The sequence below is a fragment of the Botryllus schlosseri genome, chromosome 13 (genome assembly GCF_051294905.1).
Source record: "Botryllus schlosseri isolate E-star chromosome 13, Bs_hap1, whole genome shotgun sequence".
Taxonomy (NCBI): domain Eukaryota; kingdom Metazoa; phylum Chordata; class Ascidiacea; order Stolidobranchia; family Styelidae; genus Botryllus; species Botryllus schlosseri.
In genome coordinates, this window is record NC_137248.1 from 1,057,349 (window position 1) to 1,078,634 (window position 21,286).

The 21,286-nt window shown below is 39.4% G+C and overlaps 2 protein-coding genes across 2 annotated transcripts in view; both read left to right on the forward strand.

Moving 5' to 3' along the window:
* Positions 1-8,429, forward strand: part of LOC145453342 (MAM and LDL-receptor class A domain-containing protein 1-like) — a 37,342-nt gene extending 28,913 nt beyond the window's left edge. The window contains exons 23-32 of the mRNA XM_080331310.1: positions 314-994; positions 1,307-1,450; positions 2,223-2,397; positions 2,555-2,766; positions 3,249-3,422; positions 4,315-4,488; positions 5,027-5,145; positions 5,588-5,734; positions 6,187-6,277; positions 7,055-8,429. Of these exons, the coding sequence (XP_080187436.1) occupies positions 314-994; positions 1,307-1,450; positions 2,223-2,397; positions 2,555-2,766; positions 3,249-3,422; positions 4,315-4,488; positions 5,027-5,145; positions 5,588-5,734; positions 6,187-6,277; positions 7,055-7,257 (2,120 nt within the window). The 3' untranslated portion in view covers positions 7,258-8,429. The remainder of the gene's footprint in view (positions 1-313; positions 995-1,306; positions 1,451-2,222; positions 2,398-2,554; positions 2,767-3,248; positions 3,423-4,314; positions 4,489-5,026; positions 5,146-5,587; positions 5,735-6,186; positions 6,278-7,054) is intronic.
* Positions 8,430-18,094: 9,665 nt separating this feature from the next.
* The window catches only part of LOC145453345 (dedicator of cytokinesis protein 1-like), a 36,662-nt gene continuing 33,470 nt past the window's right edge, over positions 18,095-21,286 (forward strand). Inside the window, exons 1-3 of the mRNA XM_080331311.1 lie at positions 18,095-18,442; positions 19,244-19,333; positions 20,161-20,204. Coding sequence (XP_080187437.1) covers positions 18,403-18,442; positions 19,244-19,333; positions 20,161-20,204 — 174 coding nt within the window. The 5' untranslated portion in view covers positions 18,095-18,402. The remainder of the gene's footprint in view (positions 18,443-19,243; positions 19,334-20,160; positions 20,205-21,286) is intronic.

Sequence of the window (21,286 nt, forward strand, 5' to 3'; positions counted from 1 at the left end):
TACGGTAGTTCTAGTTCTAGTTACGGATTTTGAAAAGTGACCAGTTGTAGTTCTAGTTGCGCCTTTATGAAAATCCAGTAGTGGCTGTATACGGCCTGGCTGTAACCTAACTCTAACCCGAATACATTAACACATAGATGCCGAATTCACCTAGTGCCGTATATCACAATTAAGTGAAACATTCGTTATCGCATTTATTGATACAATAATAATGCATCGATTTCATAATAATAATAGTCATAACGTTTCTTACGCCGAATTCACCAGTAACCATTTACAATCACGTGGACTCACAGAGACGTTGCATTACCAGATGTATCAACGACAGCTTCGCCGCCCGTCACAACAAAACAGATCACGCGACCTACCACACGAGCTACTACAACCACAACTGAGAAAATCAGGCCGAAAATCACGAGACCTACGCCACTTATACGGAGAAAAGTGCGTACTACAAGGCAACCGACGACTAACAGATGGTTGCGGTGGAGAAAAACTGCGACTACAACTAAACAGACTACCACAACTACGACTAGAAGGCCAAGAACAACAACAACTACAACTAGGAGACCAAGAACCACAACTACAACGACCAAAAATCCAACTACAACAACTACTACTACCACAAGACCAACTACAACGACTACAACAACTAGGAAACCAAGAACCACAACAACAACAACCAAAAGAACAACGACAACCAGAAGACCAACCACAACAACTACAACAACAACCAGAAAACCAAGAACCACGACAACAACAACAACCAGAAGACCAACCACAACCACTACAACAACCAGAAGACCAAGAACCACCACAACTACAACCAGAAGACCAAGAACAAAACCAATTACAAAGTTCACCACCACAAAAGCCGCTCCGAAACTCCTACCAGCCGGCAGAACGATTATAACGAGGCCTCCACCAAAAGCTACTCCGAGACCAATGCATGTGAAGACCACAACGACGACTGTACCGGATGATAAAATGCAAGGTAGGCCTACTGTATTAGTGGCCGTAACAATGCCTAACCGTTTCATCATTTCAATACATCAAGTGATCCGGTAAACTTGAGGGCTGACTAGTATTGATTCAGTAGAAATTGCTTGTATTTCGATTTGAATGCGGATATACTAGAAAGGCTGAATCCGGACATCTGTCAGCAGTATGAAATAGCTCAATATTCCTAGTCTACCGTGTTGTGACATCACAAAAATTGCCGAAATTTTTATACCTAGAATGGGCAATACTGATATTTCTTTGAAAGTGTAATGAATCTCTATGCTCACAAACAAACTTGTTGCAGATTTCAAATGCGATTTCGACTCGGAGAAATTCTGTGGCATGACCCAGCATAACGGCGACAATTTCGACTGGCTTCGAAACTCCGGAAACACGGCCAGCTCTGGAACTGGACCCATATCGGATCATACCCGTACTACAAAATTCGGTAGAAATATTATCATTTTGAGTTTTGAGTTCCTATTAATCATAAATTACTGTATTTCGTCGCTGTGACTATGGGATCATAGTATAGCTTATGTCCATTTTACACATTTTGAAAAAATTAACTTTATGTAAAGTTTTCATTTTCTTTCGGCCGCATCTTTGCCATGGTTAACTTTGCGTCAATGTGACAAAATTAAGCGTGGTCAAGATCCGGCAGAAAAAATATGAAAATTTAACAAAAACTTAATTTTCTATCAATTTGAAAAATGGGTCTCAAAATTTTAAAAATCGGACATGACTTGATTTGTAAAACGTGAGACGGGGAGTAACAAACCGAATTGAAAAACTTGTAGTTTGGTGACCTCGAATATAAATATAAGAACAGCACATGAAAATATAACTGTGGAATTTTGTTATCCTTTGTTATCAAACCTTTATATTTTGCTTTGTACGGTTACTTGCTTCATATAGTTTCATTGGCAGCAGTAAATACATCACATCATAGGATAGATGTATATAATATGCATATTACCCTAAAATATATTGTTATGCATGTTATTACATTGAACTTTTCACATCATATATCTATAATTGTAACATATAGGCCTCTTTACATAAGGCTGAATAATGTGACCAGCTGACACTTGACGACCTAATGGTGATACCGCTGCGGCCACCAGCATTCCACTGAAGTATTTTCTTTTATTTTGGACATAAACGTGGGTCTGTGTGTTACTCCCACTTATATAATTGTCATAATGTTTGCTTTACAGGATTCTACATCTACGCTGAAGGCAGTAAACCCAGAGTATTGGGGGATAACACCATCATAGCTACACCGCCAATGTCTGCCAGACCTCGGCGTCGATGTGTGACTTTCTGGTACCACATGCATGGAAAAGATGTGGGGGCGCTAAGAGTTTGGTCTGAGATCGATGATAATGGAATGTAAGAATCTCATCTTTTATGCTGTACTCAAACTAACATTACATTGAAGTCAGCTGAACGATGTACTTCTAGCCTAAATCTTCTCTTCTGTGATTTTTATGTGGAAGGTATGAACGCGTGCTTGTCTAAAGCAGGCTTTGTTTCGTTTCTTGTTAAGCTTGAAGAAATTTGCCGCGGCATCTCAGAAACAAATCGAGTTCACGCGAAAAGATCCGCAGGGCAACTTGTGGCGAAGGGCCAGCTTCGATTTGACGAAATTCTCCACCAAGAGCACGGCGACTTTACGAGTCCATTTCGAAGCTATCATCGGGAAGGGATTTAGCAGCGACATTGCCGTTGATGACATTTGCATCACAACCGATCCTTGCAGTAAGTTTGATCACCGATTTGGAGAAAATACTGCTTGAATAATATATTCATATTGAAATAAACCCCGGTTGACACTCGTCAGGGGTAATCGCCTGCAACTAAAAGAGAATTCAAAAGATTATTGCATATCAATTCTCTACTAGTTTCTGACGCTTACCCCTCACTAGTATCAACCAAAAGTATTCGGTTTATTACAATATGAATATATTGTAGAATTGTATATTGTAGTTCTGTACCTCCAAGAAAAATCTTAAATACTACTTCAAACCCGCCTGTAGGCCTACATTTACTTCAAACTTTGTTCTATTCTTGCAGATATTAAACCCAATCAAATGATTATCCCTTATTTATTGTGATCATTATTTTACAAAATCTATTTCTGATTTTAAAAATCTAATCTGATTTGGAAAATCTAAAAAAAATTATGGTGGTCCAATTCTGGTCTGCCTAGGGCCGTTAATGTTTGTTGCGTTTTTCTACAGACGTTCGATCAAGCTGCGATGGTCAAGGTACCATCGCGCCGACCACAGTGAGAAGTCGCAAAAACATTTCGCCGTTTGTAAAGTTTCCAGCAACCAAGAAAGTTCAACGAATTCCGATTAAACTGCCGAAAGATGTCACGCCCGTCTTGCAAGGAATGCGTTCAATGATGGAATGTAAGTATTTTATGTAAAAAAGACTCTGCATATGTGCGACACTGCTATACCTATAGCAGAGAATTGAAAAGAACAATTATATTTTGCTAACGATTACCCCTGACTGGTGTCAGCCGAAAATATTCGGGTATAATTCAATATGAATACATTATTCAGTTGTGTATTGAAGTTCTCTACCTCCAAGAAGCTCTTCAAAGATATATAATACGGTGTACTGTATAATATACTGGAAGGCCAGGGAATTTACAATGTACAAGCGCCAGTTATAGATTTTAATACGGTGAATTCTTTGTCGATGTCAGGGCTCGCATCCTTTTTACACCGTGGCACCTTTGTAAATTTTAAAAGTCGATGCCCCCCTATATTTTAAAATTTTAGGAAAAAATGAGAAGTGCTGTTTTACTTTAAAAAAACTGGTTGATGCAGTAACTACTAGTTGAAACAATATGAAAAAAACGCTTTAAACACAAAATAATCATGGTACCGATGGTAGTGCAATAATTAGATATTATATATTCATTTATTGTGATGGTTGAGCTTGGTTTTGCTCTCACAATAGCTTATTGGCTGATCAAGAAGTAGCGTATTGCCGTGCTGGTATTTTTTATTTATTTTGCTATAGTGCAGTAGACTTAGAGATGATAATTTTTTTCAAATTTTTCCGTGCTCCCCCTGAAACAGGCTCATGGGCCTCTGGAAGGTCATGGCCCCAGGTTGGCGACCTCTGGTCGACTTGCAATCTTGGTGAGTGTCCGATTTCAAAGACTACTCCAAGTCGTTTGGACACCTTCCTATCTTTTCATTGTATCGCAGTCTTATGGTGCATAGAAATGATGAAATGTTCAATAATAAATTGAGTTGAATTGAAATTGACACAATGATATTCCCACAGTGTGCACATTCGACTCAAACGTGAAGAAGCAGTCATCCGCAGCGGCCAGTAGCGATGACGTTCTCTGTGGATGGGAGCAGGAAGGCGTCAGGGACGATTTCGATTGGGACCGGACTAGTGGGCCCACAACAAGCTCGTATACTGGTCCGAGCGGCGACCACACTAGCGGAAATGGTGTGTTTGAATAGTTATAGTCGTCTTAATTAGAGCGAAATGACTAATTGTAGTGTGATTTATTTTCGTGTCATTTCTTGTATTCGTGAAAATGATACAGGAGAGGTTTATAGCTGGAAACGAGCCAAGCTCGATGTACAGACATTTGACATTCTCGTGCTCATGACAATCAACACTGGTATTGCATGAACAAACTCGATTTTGTTGTAATTCCTGCAAATTCGGAATTGAATTCAACTTCCAAGTTTATGCGAATTCATCGATTCCAATTTGGAAGAAATTGTGTAGGTATAATTCTAATTCTAATATAATTTGGAAAGCGGAAAATTTCTAGTTTTTTTTAACTCTCGTTGATAGCATATCGTTCTCTCCATATAAATTGATAATTTGGATTTTAATATGAATGATAGTTGTTTTTTCAAGGTCTCGTACACCTTTATGTATTTGCACTAACTTTGTATGATATCAATTCGTGTGGTTTCTGTTTCTATCAATTTCAAAATTCCAAATACAATATAGAATATCATCATTTTTTCAGGTCACTACATGTTTATTGAATCTTCCGCACCTCGAGTCCCGAAACAACAAGCAATTTTACGGTCTCCTGAACTTTTTCCGACATTCTTCTGCGTCGATTTTTATTACAACATGTATGGGGTGAGTAAGAACTGCTCTCTTTGCACGATTATCACTTGTTTGTGTTCTGTATTCGACTCGTTTTCGGTATGTGCTGAAACCGCTGATATATTTTCTGATATTTATTGTAAAGGATATATATCTCTTTGAACCATCAAAAACCATCAGACTTCCACTATCTATAGCAATTCCGTTACTGATTGTCAACTAAGTACTGTTTTTGAGTAGGCCTACTTCTAGAATGTATATCTAGTTGCGGATCTCGAACAGTGAGTAGTTCTAGTTGCTAGTTTTGAAAGGTGACTAGTTCCAGTTCTAGTTGCGCGTTTTGAAAATCCAGTAGGCTATAGTTTGTGCAAGTGTGACACCGATGTAGATTTTGTTGTCAATTTCATACCATCTCCAACAGCAACATGATGACGTTTTCTTACAAGGGGAAATTATCATGGCACTTTACGTTCAGGCTGGTATCGGTCAATTATACGTTCGGGCCCAGCAAGTGACGCGTCACCGGCCATTCCGGTTATCGACTTTGAAAACAATCCGCGGAAATCAAGGAAAGGGCTGGAAGCACATGAGCGTGGATTTCAGACCGGTCTTTAATTCAAAGGTTCGATGCATACAAATATCTTTGACAAAGATATCAGACAGTGTTCAAATCTTCGTTTTATTCATCATCAGGGAAGAGTAAACCCCTGTCCAAGAGACATTCACATTAAACCCCCAAATTACACATACAGCCACATTATGAATTGTTGCATAGATTACTATGGTTAAGGCTGTTCAAAGATATCTTTTTCATATATTACTGTCTGAACTTCATAATTTTTTTAGGATGTCTAAAAAACGATGCAAAACAAATACGACTCGATTCGGAGGGTTTATTGGAGTGGAAAATTTTGAGTTTGAAAAAAAAAGTATTTATCATTATTATTATTATAGAATTACGCACTCTAAGTACTGTTGTTTTTTTCAAATCCAAATTAGGATTTAGTAAATCAAAGCGAGCCCTTGTTACGTATGTCTGCATACAGCCTTTGTAACAAAGTCTTTCTTTCACAGTCGGTTCGATTCCGTCTGGATGGTGAAGTTGGCAAGGACTACACCGGCGATATCGCTATTGATGATCTCAAAGTTACGCCTGGAAAATGCGGTGAGTAAAGGCTAATTAGATTAATCTAATTCAAATCAAATTCGTGAAATGTTTCTATTCTCTCATTTCAATTCTGATCTAATTTCTGCTTTTCCTGAAATCGCTGCTACGAGAGAACTGTATTGTGCCAAGCTTGCAGTACATACATTTGTCACTCTCGTGCCTAACTGCTTATGAACTGTGATTTGATAATGAACTAAACTTGATTATATTTCAAAGTTTTCGCGACTTCGGTAATTCTAATTCTAATCTAATTTGATGAAAGAAACTGCAGCTATAGTTCTAATTCTAGTATAATTTGGAAAAAAGCTCTACAGCTATAATTCTAACTGGATTCCGCATAGAATCGCTTAGGTACTCGATTTTGCGCATCCCTAATCATAAGAACCACGCGAAATAGTCCCTGTATTGCTGTAACTGACTATATATTTTCGACGGTCGTGGATATTTGTAGTGTCATTTTGCTTTTGGGCACATGAATCGCCTTGATTTTAGTCAGCCCTCAATATTACCTGACCACGATCTGACATATCGACCTTGCCTACCGACATATGCAACATTGATTTTCATTGCTATTCCATTCCATACATGTTATTGTTTATTATTTTCATCCAGCGTGCATTCGTCTTATTTACATGCTATAGTCCCAGGTGGGTGTCTGATTAGAAGACTACTCCAAGTCATTTCGACACCTTTCTATCTTTTCATTGTCTCGCAATCTTGTGGTGATAGGATGGAAATTTAATGACGAATTGAACTGAACTGATTTTGTTTCAGGCTCGTGCGGGATCCCAAACAAGAGAGTGCGCGACGGCTCAGGCCAGGAGAAGACCTTCTCAACGGGCTGCATACACAGCAAACTTTTCTTCGTGAAATGCTGCAATCTGCCCGAGATGAAAATCGAATTTGTGAATGTCCCCAAGTGTAGCCCCCACGCGTTACCGCTGGACCGGCTACATAAATTGTGCTACGGTGTGTAAAACGTTACACGTCCGTTCATCAGTGCCGCGACACCCATACTACTCACGCATCGGTGGCCTACTAGAGAGGAGGCTATTCGTGATGCACAGTGTCGTTTTCTGTACAATACAGCATGATATCGTAAAAAGTTTAGTTCAAACCCTTTCAAACAGTATTTGTGCATTCCTATCTATATTTTTTTCTACCTAATCGATCTAAATTTCTATGTGGCGTAGTTTAATATGCCTAGCATGCGCGTTGCACCTCGCATTATCATAATCCATGTTTTCAACTTTACGTTGACTTACCTTGGCTGGAGGGATGCTATAGTTGTACGGGGTGCCGAACTAAACCGGGTAACGCAGAGAGGTGGTCAGCAATATAGTAGTCTACTATTTTTTTTTCAGCACCAAGATACGTTTTGCGTACTGACTCAAGCGGTTGTGATATACACGACTTCCAATTCTACAGGAACGATTTTTAGGCGAAAATACTTGCTTTTCACAAGTAGATAATAGTTTTGTGATGCCTTTGCGTCACTTTTACATGTAAAATCATCACAATAACTACGTGAAATAGCCCTAAATTTCTGTAACTGAATATATTTCCGAAGATCTGTATAGCTTCGTTAGTCATTTTGAGTTAGCAGCGAATACCGAAAATGCTAAAAGTTTGCGTCCCCACGATCAAATGTACTTGAACTAGTAATGAAATCTACGTTTTGAAACTACTCGAGTAATTTTCATACCGTTCATTATCAAATTGCACTTGAAGTAGTTTTTAAATGTCTTGGGAATTACTATCTACTTGTTATTATGTAGAAATTTACTTCTAGTCCTACTTGACTAACGACGGTGACTACTTTGACCACCTCTGGCGCTGCAGAGCTGCGCTTGGTATTGGTGAATGTCCCAAGGTACGACTGTTCCCTTAACTTATTTTAGGGCGATAGCCAGTGTTTTCTGGCGTGTGACAATGTGATTCAACCCCAAGATGCAATTGCCCACGGCTTGCCCCTTACCTCGACTTGTCAGGATTGTGATTTTTCTTGTTTATCTTCATCAGATTCTATATTTATCTTGTCAGTGAAATGGACTGAGTATCCTCTAGTTCTGATTCCTTCAGTGTCGTCAATACTTGTGGTAGCTAGATTTTAAGTTCACAATAAAAGTATCGTTTCGTCGACTGTGAATTGTACTCCGGTACGTTACCGTCAAAAGAATTGGGATGGTGATCTTTTCCGAGAAAAAATCTCTAGTTATGTCTCTTCACAAGACCAAAAGTATCTGCTGAAGCAGTATCGGTTATTCATACTTTCATCATTTCAAAACCACAAAACTGCGATACAATGAAAGATAGGAAGGTGTCGAAACGACTTGGAGTAGTCTTTGAAATCAGAGACCCACCCAGCTCTAGGCGGTGTAAATAAGAGACATGCACGCATACTGGATGGAAAGAAATAAGAGATACCCTGCATAAAAAGACTAGTGAGAGAGAGAGAGAGAGAGAGAATCTTTATTCGTATACATTACATATCAACATAACACTACAAAAATGTTACAGTGAAATGCGACATGCAAGGTAGACGGGAGGCTCGATATGACAAAGTCTTCAGAGCCGAGCCACCCGGGACAGGAGCAATTTTCACAGTCGATAACTAATGAAAAAAAAAATTAAAATAAACTAACGAACGAAAGGGAAAATAAGACACAGTATCATGGACCAATTTGAAATACAACGCAAATACAATTTAGCGGTAGTTAGAGATAAGAGATTGAAAACATTGTTTTTTAAAAGCACAAGAGTCTAAATTGCGGAGATTAGGTGGCAGCTTATTCCAAACATTGACACCAATAAAACTGATTGAATTTTGCACTAGACTGGTAGAGTGGTGTTGCACAGACAGAGACAAGTTAGAAGAAAATCTGGTATGATGTTGGTGGGTATCTGAAGGTATCTTGAACAGATGATCAAAATATAGTGGCAGTTCACCCTGATGATAGCTATGCATGAATTTCATTACCTCAAATTTGAAAATGTCTTCCACTTTCAATATTCTAACGCTACGATACATGCTATTACAATTCTCATATCTAGATTTCCGACAGAGAATTCGTATGGCTCGATTTTGCAAGACTTGCAATTTCTGCAGATGTTTTTTCGCAGCAGTGATGAAAATAAATGATGCATGCGTCGATAGGCGAGGTTGATATTTCAGATCAAGGTCTGTTAATCTTGAGGTCAATCAGTTTTATTAATATTTTCATCGTTTCAAAACACCACAAAACTGCGCTACAATGAAAAGATATGAAAGTGTCGAAAAAACTTGGAGTAGGCTAGTCTTTAAGATCAGGTAGCATTATTCAACTCGAACTAAGATCTCAAGATCTCCAAAGACGAATGAATGAGTTGGCACTGGACAGCTAGATTCCCATAGTTAGTCCACTACCAAACATTGGCGTTCCCGGCAGTAGACAGGAAGAAAGGATAGAAAGTGGGCGGATAACCAGTAGACTTATGCGGGGGTAACGCACGCGTAATGATACTGAAATACCGATTAGTTTTAAGAAGAGGAGAGAGAGAGGTCGGTTTTATATTAATCTGCAATTCTGCATCCATGGAGATTCGACAATATAGATGCGATGGAACCTTTGACATTTTAAAATGAAAATTATCGCGAACGACAGCATCTGCTTCTTGCTGATAGATATACCATAGTCAGTCAGTCAGTCAGTCAGTCGGGATACCAGTCGAAGGTAAATTCTGCAGTGATAAATTTGGATAGAGAGTAACATACTATTATACGTATGGTATGGGTATAAGAATCCCTGCGCAGTGCTCACCCATGTTACTAATATACTAATTAGACGGATATGGCACAGCTGGTTGATCCGCCGCCATTGGTACGAGAAACCGCGGTGTTCTTCTGCGAATGTTGCCTGTAGCAAGATTCAAATTGCCCGGGGTTTATCTGGGATCGTCCTCGCCTGGAACGCTATACTCAGGGACTTACAAAAAGATACAAAGAAAGGCCCGGTGAAGGACAACTTCTACTAGAAAACGAATGAAAACAGCAACAAAAGCGGGAATATCTAGATAGCCTATCATTAGAATGATCCCTAGATATCTCTGCAAGAAAGACATACGAAGCTTATTAAGTTCCAGCACTGTTACATCGAACTTTAGTCAGAGTTATTTTATTGAGATTTTCATCAGATCGAAACAACATAAGATTCCGACATTATGAAAAGGTATGAGTGGGGCTAGGATATGAGGTATAGGAAGGTGTCTAAACGGATGGAAGTAGTATTTTTTTCAATCAGACACCCACCTTCACGTCGGCCAAGCGCATATAAATGAGAGACATGCTCATTGGATGAAAAGGAATTAATATATTCGATAAGTTCGATTGTAAAGTCGTCCAAGATAGCGTAATGGACTAATCGTGGAGCGTCCGGCTTCTTGATCGGTGGGTGGTGGGTTCAATCCCCGGCCGGGTCAGACCAAAGGCGTGGTCAGTAAGCTGGTGTATGTGCGTGCATTCCTCGCTTGGTGCTCAGCATTGTCGGGATAACGGAGAAGGGTATTGCAAGACTTGCAATCTGTACCGTCCTCCTGCATATGCATAATGGACGTTGCACATATAGACGATTTCCAGCGCTCTGGCGCCAGTAGTGTATGACTGGCCAAGATTAGAACCAGCCACATTTTGCTCCCCTGACGAGGATAATTCGCCGACGTTTCTGAATAACGCGCCATTGGAATGTAAGGAAGCCGCATATATATAAGGTGATTTAATATTAGTTTATGCTAATATCTTGTAAGAAGTTCAGCTTGGAACTGTAAAGAACGTAGTTCTTGGCTTCTTATTGTCGCGAACAGATGCATGGCTACCGGTGTAGCCTATGCATATTCAACAGTTTTTACGTTTGTGGACATTGAAACGTTTGCACTGAAATTCATTTGATCTGGAAATAATAGATTATTAGCAATGTTCCCTCTAAGCTTCGCACGTGTGCAGTGCTTACACGGTCTCTGCGCACAGAAAATTCAAGTTGCGCACAAAAAATCTGAAGTGAGGACCATTTTTAGTCGTTACGCACTGCTGTCCAAGGCTCTGTGCAGTCAGTTGGTGAGTGTGCGCAGACTCGTCAAAAATTAGAGGGAACATTGATTATTAGGCTACAAAATGTTTGTAGAATACATGGAATTCAGTATTCTCATTTTCTCAGACACAGTACCGGTACATATTAATTTACTGTGTTCGTTTATTGGCATTAATGCTGCATGAAACTTATCTGGAGATGATTGCCTATCTTGATGTAGCATACCCAAAACGGCATAACAATATTGACTCCTATATGCTCATTCAATCTTTAGTTTGCAAAGATGAAGACATACATGATTGCAGCCAAGTGCCTGACAGTCAGCATTCAATGAAGCTCCATCGCATCGCCAGGCATCTCATTTTAGTAGTAAAACTATCGAATGTAAACAGTCTCTCAAGACTCTCCCGTTACAATAACAGCTGAATCCATCGACAATGGCGAACTCGAACTGAAGGACGTACATTTCACGACATTATGATCTTACTGGTCTAATAATTGATTTTCGAGCGTAAAATTGACCTGACGAACACTCTGATGAACCCAGGGGATGCTCGAAAACCCCAGATTGTGTGATTATCTCTTACTACTATCTCTCTCTCTAATAGTTTCCCTAAACGCATGAGCGATCTCGTCTTCTTGTTGTTGTGATTGTGCGACGTGCGTGCATGTATATATTAGCACCCACGTCTTGTGAGTTGTTGGAGCAATAGGGATTAGGCTAGTCGATGCAACTGTTCTTTTGTATTTCAGTTTGATCATTTATTACGGTATCTAACCTATGAATAAATGCAAAGTTGTTGTAGTTGAAAAGGCAGTTTGTCCGATTTGTCTGGGAATCCTGAGATGATGTGATTTTTTAACTCACTGAGGACAGGATCGTATGCAGTACTGCGCTTTACGTCGTCCCAGGAGACAACTTCAATGGCATTCAATGATGCTCGGGAGGCGGCCACGATGCTGATTTCAATCAGATTGGTGTCCTCATGAGCAGCCACGATACTGTCGCAGTGGTCCAATGGCATGTCATCCACTGGAGTCGAGGAAGCAGGGTGCCTGGAGAATGCATCAGATGCAGGAATGAGTTTGCCAGGACTTTGAAAGATGCGTTGCCGATCAAAGCATGGGTCCCAGTTTTCACCCAGCGCAACATCAGGCCATTATGGAGGAACCTCTGGCAGAGTCGCGAGCACACGTTACGTACCAGATTTGCGAAGCAGCTGGAATCTCTGTCGTTGAACACTAAGCCATTATCACCGCTTCTTGAAGGTGATGTCTGTCGCATTCAAAACCAAAACGGTCGTTATCCCCTTCGCTGGGACAGAACCGGCACTGTTGTTCAGTGCCGGGACCATGACCAGTACCTCGTGAAAGTGGACGGTTCCGGCAGATTGACGCTGCGTAACAGGAAATTTCTACGCAAGATTGAGCCGTACTTCCCGAACCAAAAGCACACATATTTGTGGCCGACGGTCTCGTCTCCCGGCACAGCTACGTCACCTCAAGTCGTTTCACCACCCGCTCTAAGTGGACAGTCAAATGAGGTAGACCCTGGCGTGCTGAGATCCACCGAATCGAGTGCAGAAGATCATCTACCAGTTGAAGTACCGATCGACGACACTAGTGTTGCCGCACCGTCTAATGATAGACGCCAGCGCTCGGGCAGAAATGTTACTCCGCCAGTATGGCACAAGGACTACGTTATTGGGGCACAAATTTTATGTTGATTCCCGCTTCAATCGCCATTAGAGTATTTGGTTGGACGTTCTCTACACGCTGTATTTTGAACTCCTCACTCAATGCTCGTTGATTTCGTTAGGAGTTGGGGGGGATGTGTGATTATCTCTTACTACTATCTCTCTCTCTAATAGTTTCCCTAAACGCATGAGCGATCTCGTCTTCTTGTTGTTGTGATTGTGCGACGTGCGTGCATGTATATATTAGCACCCACGTCTTGTGAGTTGTTGGAGCAATAGGGATTAGGCTAGTCGATGCAACTGTTCTTTTGTATTTCAGTTTGATCATTTATTACGGTATCTAACCTATGAATAAATGCAAAGTTGCACACAGATCTGGGTGGAAAAACCCAGGGGTGGCCTGTCTCACTAGCTGAAACAGCTTTGGCGATGGTAACAGCATTTAATCGAGACAGAATCAGCTGATATGAATGGGTGGGGTATCTTGGCTTGACGTGTGATGGCGCAGATACTGCCAAGACTGAGAGTCTTAGAAAACCACTTAGGGATTCCCACAAGATTAAGAGATGTCTTTCAGATAGTACTGTTATGCAAACTGTTGTCAATCATCGTACGCAGCTCATACTGTAGAATAAAATGATATTCATGATCCCGATATACTTTGTTGTATTTGTATTCCTTCAATAAAATACTAGTTTTTTTGTGGTAACTATGTGTGACTTATTTCGTCTCGATGTTGCCTTGAGACTGGTATTGAGTTGGCGAACCCTGCTGTACAAACTGGTTGGATCTGTCTCTATGAGTATATAGAAAAATATCCACGTCAACACACAATCTGTCAGAGATTCTCTTCACTCGGTGTTGCTCGACTGAAATCTTTTGCCTCGGAAATTTAGATGGGACAGAGCGATATCTCGTATTCTGCGGGTGTCTTTGATTTGTACATGTCGCCAATGTCGACGTCTATCTATTTTGTCAATGTCGCCATTGCCGACGATGCCGCTCGGGGGTCGAAACTAGGATACTGTAATGACTCGAGTAAGGATTTTTGGTGACTCGAGTCGACTTGAATCAATCTTGGTATTGAATTGACCTGCACTCGGCTACTCAAGTACTTCGACTATCTCGCTACATACTACGCGATTCTTGACGGGAAGACCTGAAGATTGCATGGCCATTGGCCACAAACGCAAATTATTTATAACTAATCACATTATTTACATTATTCGGCCTACGTTGAATTGAATGAACGTCGAAGTCTTTATACATTCCAGTGTTAGATTTGCTATGAAAATACACGACCGGAAGTAGTTTGTTTTTCATTTCATTGTCATTCATAAGTCCGTAAGTTATCCCATGCGGTCTGGAGTCATGCGCAATGACTCAAGTACGGTACAACACGTGCCAACTTTTTGCCAGCGTACTTTACGTCCAGTCGTGTATGTTCATCGCGAATCTTACACTGGAATGTATATAGACTTCGACGTTTATTCAATTCAACAGGCCTAATAATGTAAATAATATGATTAGTTATATGATAATAACATTGATAATGACATTTATTCAATTCAACGTAGGCCTAATAATGTAAATAATATATGATTAGTTATAAATAATTTGCGTTTGTGGCCATGCAATCTTCAGGTCTTCCCGTCAAGAATCGCGTAGTATGTAGCGAGATAGTCGAAGTACTTGAGTAGCCGAGTGCAGGTCAAGTCAATACCAAGATTGATTCAAGTCGAGTCGAGTCACCAAAAATCCTTACTCGAGTCATTACAGTATCCTAGTTTCGGCCCCCGAGCGGCATCGTCGGCATCGGTGACATAGCCGACACTGGTGACATTGGCGACATTGGTGACATTGCCGACATTGGTGACATTGGCGACATTGACAAAATAGATAGACTTCGACGTTGGCGACATGTAAAAATCAAAGACACCCGTATTCTGCCGGGACAGAGCCATATCTCGTATTCTGTCTGCAGCAATGCGTTAGCCTGATGTTATTATCACGGAATTGTCTTACATATACTTTTGTATTCGGAGAGCTCTAGTAATGTAAATCACTGACTGAGACAATTGATATCACTATCGTGGAAATATCTTTCACAGACTCTTATATTCTCTGAGTGATCTAGAAATGTAAATCACAAACTACAGACATACCGTATTGACAATTTATTGCTTCGTCAAAAATAAACAAATTTGACTGGAAATCATGAAATCACATGTAAAGGTCTTATACTACTCGTCGCAACTATTGCAGTGGACAAATACAGTGCACTCATTTTTACAGAGGATATAGCTCAGTGGAGGTAACAGAAGAAGAAACACAAATAGGAGTCGAGGCAATAATAATATGCAGATTGTCATAATAATATGTTTATGAAGTAGATGGAAATGAATGTTATAAATAACAAGTTTCTCACAAATATGCCAGTGTTACACAAACCTTAAATAAAATCCTCTGTGCTGTAACCTCTCATATGTTCCAACGTAATACAATCTTTCTTTATAGCTTCTTGTCCTTTGCGATGGAAGCTACCGGTACTATTCACCATTCTCTCATTACTGCATAATGCACATAGGGACGCAACAATCAAGGTGTGAGACACCATTCAGCTTCGTTTTTACATGCTATATGCAGGCACAGGCACATATAGATCTACAACTATAATGACCTACGTTACGCCCCTTCAAAAGTGATGGAGTATCAAAACCTCCGATCGGACATCTGGCCAGCCTTTCGTAACAATGGCGCCACCCATGCGCAGCCAGTGGAAATCGTCTATTGTCTGTATGTATGAGTCGGTGTATATGCCGCAAAAAAATTAACGAAAAAAAATATGTAACTTGTCTTATTATATATTATGTCTTATTATATCGCATTTTACATGTCTTGAGCGGATGAAAATAGTAGAAACCATCGATACTCCGTGACGCGAAGGAATTGATATTTTTGTCAATGCTGATATGTGTAGCATTAGTAGCGCAAATTCCTCAAACTTGGTCCGGTTGTGGACTTGTGGTTCGCTCATCATTTTTATCCACCCCGACCACCCGTTATTGTAGTATTGTTGCGTGGTGGGTGCGTTGGGTGCGTATTATTCATATTTGTTTCTGGTTGTGTTATGGTTACGTTATAGAGTAGAGTAACCCTTGTAAGTCAACTTGAATGCACGTAAGCGCATATGACGGCTCATATAGCCTTTGAGGTTGTGATGGCCCTGATGGGATATCTTTGAAAGGCTGCACACAGTGCACAATGCATTTATTAGCTATAGCATTGGCATTGTCGTTGAAAATGGTGAAAAAGATAACATTACCTGAACTTGCCTTGATTTCACATAGTAATTTCCACAGTGCCATGCAGGATATTAAAGCAAAATTTGCAGATTTACAAATTCTTGTCTGCTTCGCATGGGTCGATGTGGATTTTACGAGTTTTGTGTCCTGATGTAAGGTTGAATCTGTGACTTTCGGAATTTAAATGTGTCTGCGCACATTTTTTAGTTTTTCGTGTGCTTGAATTCGATAATGTTCCGTATGGAAACTTGAAAAAATTGTGGGGGGACACTAAACTGGCGTGGGCCTATGCCTTATTTTCAAAATATAGTTTCCTCCATGTCTTGCCGGTTTTGCGAGTTTTGCAGTGCTTGGTTATTTCAACAGCCTCAATGTATCTGTTCATTATAATGCATCATGCTTTGTGTATCGCATTTTACATTGTGTACTCTGACAGCAAGAAAATAACAATACCACTGGGCAGTGGTTATGATTGGGAGAGCCTCAGATCAGACAGATATATATATCAATAATAATAGAAATAAGTATGCTTCCTAACGGCGTATCAATTCGTCAAAACCAGCAATATTGGAGCTGGTTCCAGTTTGGATCACACTGAATTATTTGTCGTAGATCGTAGTTATTATGGTAAAAAATATACTGTATATTGATTGATGATGGATGCCAGCCAGCTGCAGTACGTAACTGCACAGTTGAGCAATCAGATCAGGCTAAAAATCGGTATTACTGTTATTATAGTGATGTATTGTGGCACTTCGATAGTTCAAAGCTATGCCATTTCTTTTGGGGGCGATTTTGTGATACCGGTAGTTACATGTCATGAACAGATTTTAATTATTATTTCGATTCAGTGCGACAGCAACTTCAATTCAAGATCACTTATGTTTTGCGCTCAGGTCGCAAGCAGCGTCAATGCCATGCGTACTTTGAATTTCCGATACATGTTTGAAGTTTTTGTGACAATGAATGAATCATTCGTCTCTCTATGTATCATTTTGAAATGAACCCCAATAATTTCGGCTGACACTCGTCAGGGGTAATCGTCAGCAACTAGTAGACAATACGAATGAACATTGGATATCGACAAATGTATCGCATGAACGCTGAATTCCCTTGATTATTTAAAATTTCATGCCAGTGTCAATCCATTGTCATATTTTGTGATACGATTATTGATATGCAATGTTCTTTCCAATTATCTACTAGTTGCGGATGAGTGTCAGCTAAAAATATTCAGTTTCGCTTCAATATGATTAGGCTATACTGTACAATTGTATCTTGATGCTCTGTACCTCCAAGAAGCTCTTCAATTACTATATTTGTTCCGAAGTTGTGAGAAATTGCTATCCGTATCTGTCACCGACTGTATCTGGTCACCGACCGGCCATAAATTCTGCCATTGGCAAACATCTGTTGGATAATCCTGCCTGTTCGAAAAATTATCGAGACGACCGATTTCGCATCTTCGGGAGGGGTCGCTCACACTTTCATCTGTGTGCCTTGGAGTCGACCTTCATCAAAATACATCAGCCCAAGCTTTGTCAACAAAAGGAGTTTGTGTGCCATCTTAAAATAGTTCATTGAAAGCTCTCTTATTTGAGATCTCATTTCATGCTGGCGACGTCATATTTCGAGATCCGATTATTGATATAAAATGTTCTTTCCAATTCTCTACTAGTTGCCGACAATTACCCCTGACGAGTGTCAGTCGAAAATATTCGTGTTCATTTCAATATGAATATACTATTCAGTTATAGGTTAGTTCCCGATAATACAAGCTGATGTAATCAGCTGACATAGTCAGGATGCTCTGATAACCTTGGAATAAAGTTTCACACTGGTGGCTATAGCTGATGGATGTTGATTGCCAATCAACTGCACGCTTCTGTACCAGGCTACTCCAATATTAAAGAAATTGATTGCTTATTGAACAGTGCCTTTGTACCTCAACGTAACCGTAATAGCAGATAGTATCATACAGTATTTGTGCGTCAATGGATTCGAAAAGCACTTGATGATTTTTGTCTCGACATTCTGGAATACGCTGCACCAATGCGATGTCTTGGATTCCGTCTGCCAAAGCCAAGTATGGCATAGGTGAGTGTGTGACCAAATTTGTGCTAATCGATAATTCTAGTGGTTTGATGTGAGCAGAATACCGATAATCTAATTCAAATCTAATTTGTGAAATGTTTCTATGCTTCTTCATTTTACTTCTATAATATAATTTCTGGTTTCAGACACGCCCCCCTTTATGATAGTGAAAAATTTAGCACCCCATATCGTCATATCACAAAATTGCAACCAGAATGCTGGCAATCCCAACGGTCAACGAATAGTTTGAAGGCATGGAAGGTTATGACTGTTGATGAGAGAATTCTCAAATATGAAATTCAGACTATGCACAGAGAAATATCTATGAATTGTAGGAAATTTTTTCAGTTGATGGCAGCTTCACGCGCTTTCACGCCTCCCAGTTGGAGTGTCTAGACTCCTATCATTTTTTCAAGCTTATAATTCTGTTATAAGGTAATAATTTCGGAATAATCTTGCCAATTTAGAGAGCTGTCTACTGGTGCATTTGTTGTTAGACATTCTGTATTTACGGATTCTGTAATCTGTGACATATTGAAATGTTTTGTAACCCAATAGTTTCTTCTACTCTAATTCCTTCCAGAATGTCTGTACTCTTCTCTTCATTAAAGACTGAAATTGATCACTGTCCATTTGCCTATTCCACGATGTGGTTCCAATATTCCGCTGATAACTCCAAGATTATTTCTTCACTATACTGGCGATGGTTTCTTGAGAAATGCCAACCTCTAGTCCTGTTTTCCGATATAGTTGTTTCAACATTCATTTTATGTAAGAGTTCACATAATTTCTTTCATTCTTTAGCTGTGTACAACTATCACAATGTCAAGAATGAGAAGCAACATCTGAAATTGTCCGTTGGCGATGCCGTGCACATTTTGGAAGAATATGCTGGTGAAATTATGACTATTATTTTATAGTTAAGTGTTTCAATTACCGTAGATTTCATGTTACTCGGCTTGTATTTTGAGTTGAAGATTAAATGATTATCAGATTCAATTTTTCATTTTCATAGTTATAATTAACGGCTATACCCAGGTGTTGGATGTCTTTTACGATGTATCTGGTGACTTGATGTTGTACAATGTAGGATACATGTAATGAGTCATACCATTGCTATATCCATTTTGTGTGAACCATCAACACAGATGAAATGATAGAGCTCGCGTGTAAGCAATTTGATTTTACTTCTTATTGAAGACATGTTATGGGCTGTTCGGTGGAAAATTAATCGTTTCCCTACTTTGCGGATATTGCTGACGCTAACTGCAAGTCTGTGATGTAGTTTGTATGACTCGGGCTTAGGGTTATATTTTTGTCCGTCCAAAGTTAGGTGATGGTATCTAATCATTGGATCCATTAATGACAGATTACTGAAGGATTCCTTTGTAAATGTAGCTATTGAGCTGCATTTTATATTAATTTTTGAATAATATATTCATATTATGAACCCGAATATTTTCAGTTGACAGCTTCATGAGGGTTAATGGTCTGGAACTAGTTGAGAATCGGAAAGATTGCATACCTTATCAACAAATGATATACAATTGATCTGTTCTGTCCAATTCTCTACTAGCTGCTGACGATTACGGTTAAGGAGTGTCATGTGAAAATATAAAATTTCATTTCAATATGAATATACCATCCAACTGTATATTGAAGTTTTGTACCTCCAAGAAGGTCATCTTTTTGGACTAAAAACAATTCATTATCCATTTCAGGGCAATGGTACCGAGGCTGCCTCATACAAAACAGGTCTGCCATGGTAAGAGTCAACATTTTATTACGGTATAACGTATTCCTAAATATCACTACACACTAGTCTCTGGAAGCATTTTGAGATTTTCTTTGATGTCAGATTTAGCCTACTGATTATGATCTTACATCAAAGCAGTAAGTCCAAAAGCCTATTCATTTTTTTTGAGTTTGCTGAAATTATGATGAATTTGATCTTCATGATCACACAAGTAATAATGATAGCAGTCCTGTGGTATTAACAATCTCTTAAATCATAATTATTTCAGGAATGCTATTTTATATGTCAAATTACCGGCATCAGGTTCTTGACATATGTATTTATAATTAAGTGTGATCGTAATATAGTATGTGTGCCGTATCACATTATTCAAACACTCCAATTCATGAGATTGTCATTTATTGATTTGGCATTGGTTCGATTTCTTGATGCATAATGATTTGACATATTTCGGATGTGTCCGAGTCCTGTTTTACATACGAACACGATCTTAGAAATATGAAATATCCATCACTAAATGCTGTATTCGTATTTCTATTTCATGATGACAAAAATCTTTGATATTCGTGCAAGTGATAGTAGATTTAGCATCTATCTCTATATGCTGTGGCTTGCAACATTTCAAGATGGTCTTTTAGTGATGCATTTCCTCTGTTTAAATGTTGTTCGTGTGGTTGTATTGTGTGTTTATGAGATCTTATGTCTCGGAACGTTATTGAGTCACTCGCTAGTTGCTGACGAAGGTTAGACGCCTTCCTATTTCGTACTGGGCAAGCTAGTACTGTAATGTATGCATGTTTACACAGTCGGTGTAACTCATCATCACTCGATAGTAGGCCTTAAGCATCCAGAATTGGACAGCTAGATAATTCTTGTTGTCTAATTCGACTAATTAAAGCGAAATGCCAGTATTCTAACTCTGATCTAATTTCTTGTTTTCCTGAAAACGCCACAGGAGAACTCTATAGTGCAAAACGAGCCAAGCTTGGTGTACAGACATTTGTTGTTCTCTTGCTTATGAGAATATCCTTTCATTTGATATGAACTGAACTTGATTTTTGTCGCATTTCGTTCTAATTCAATTTCTAAGT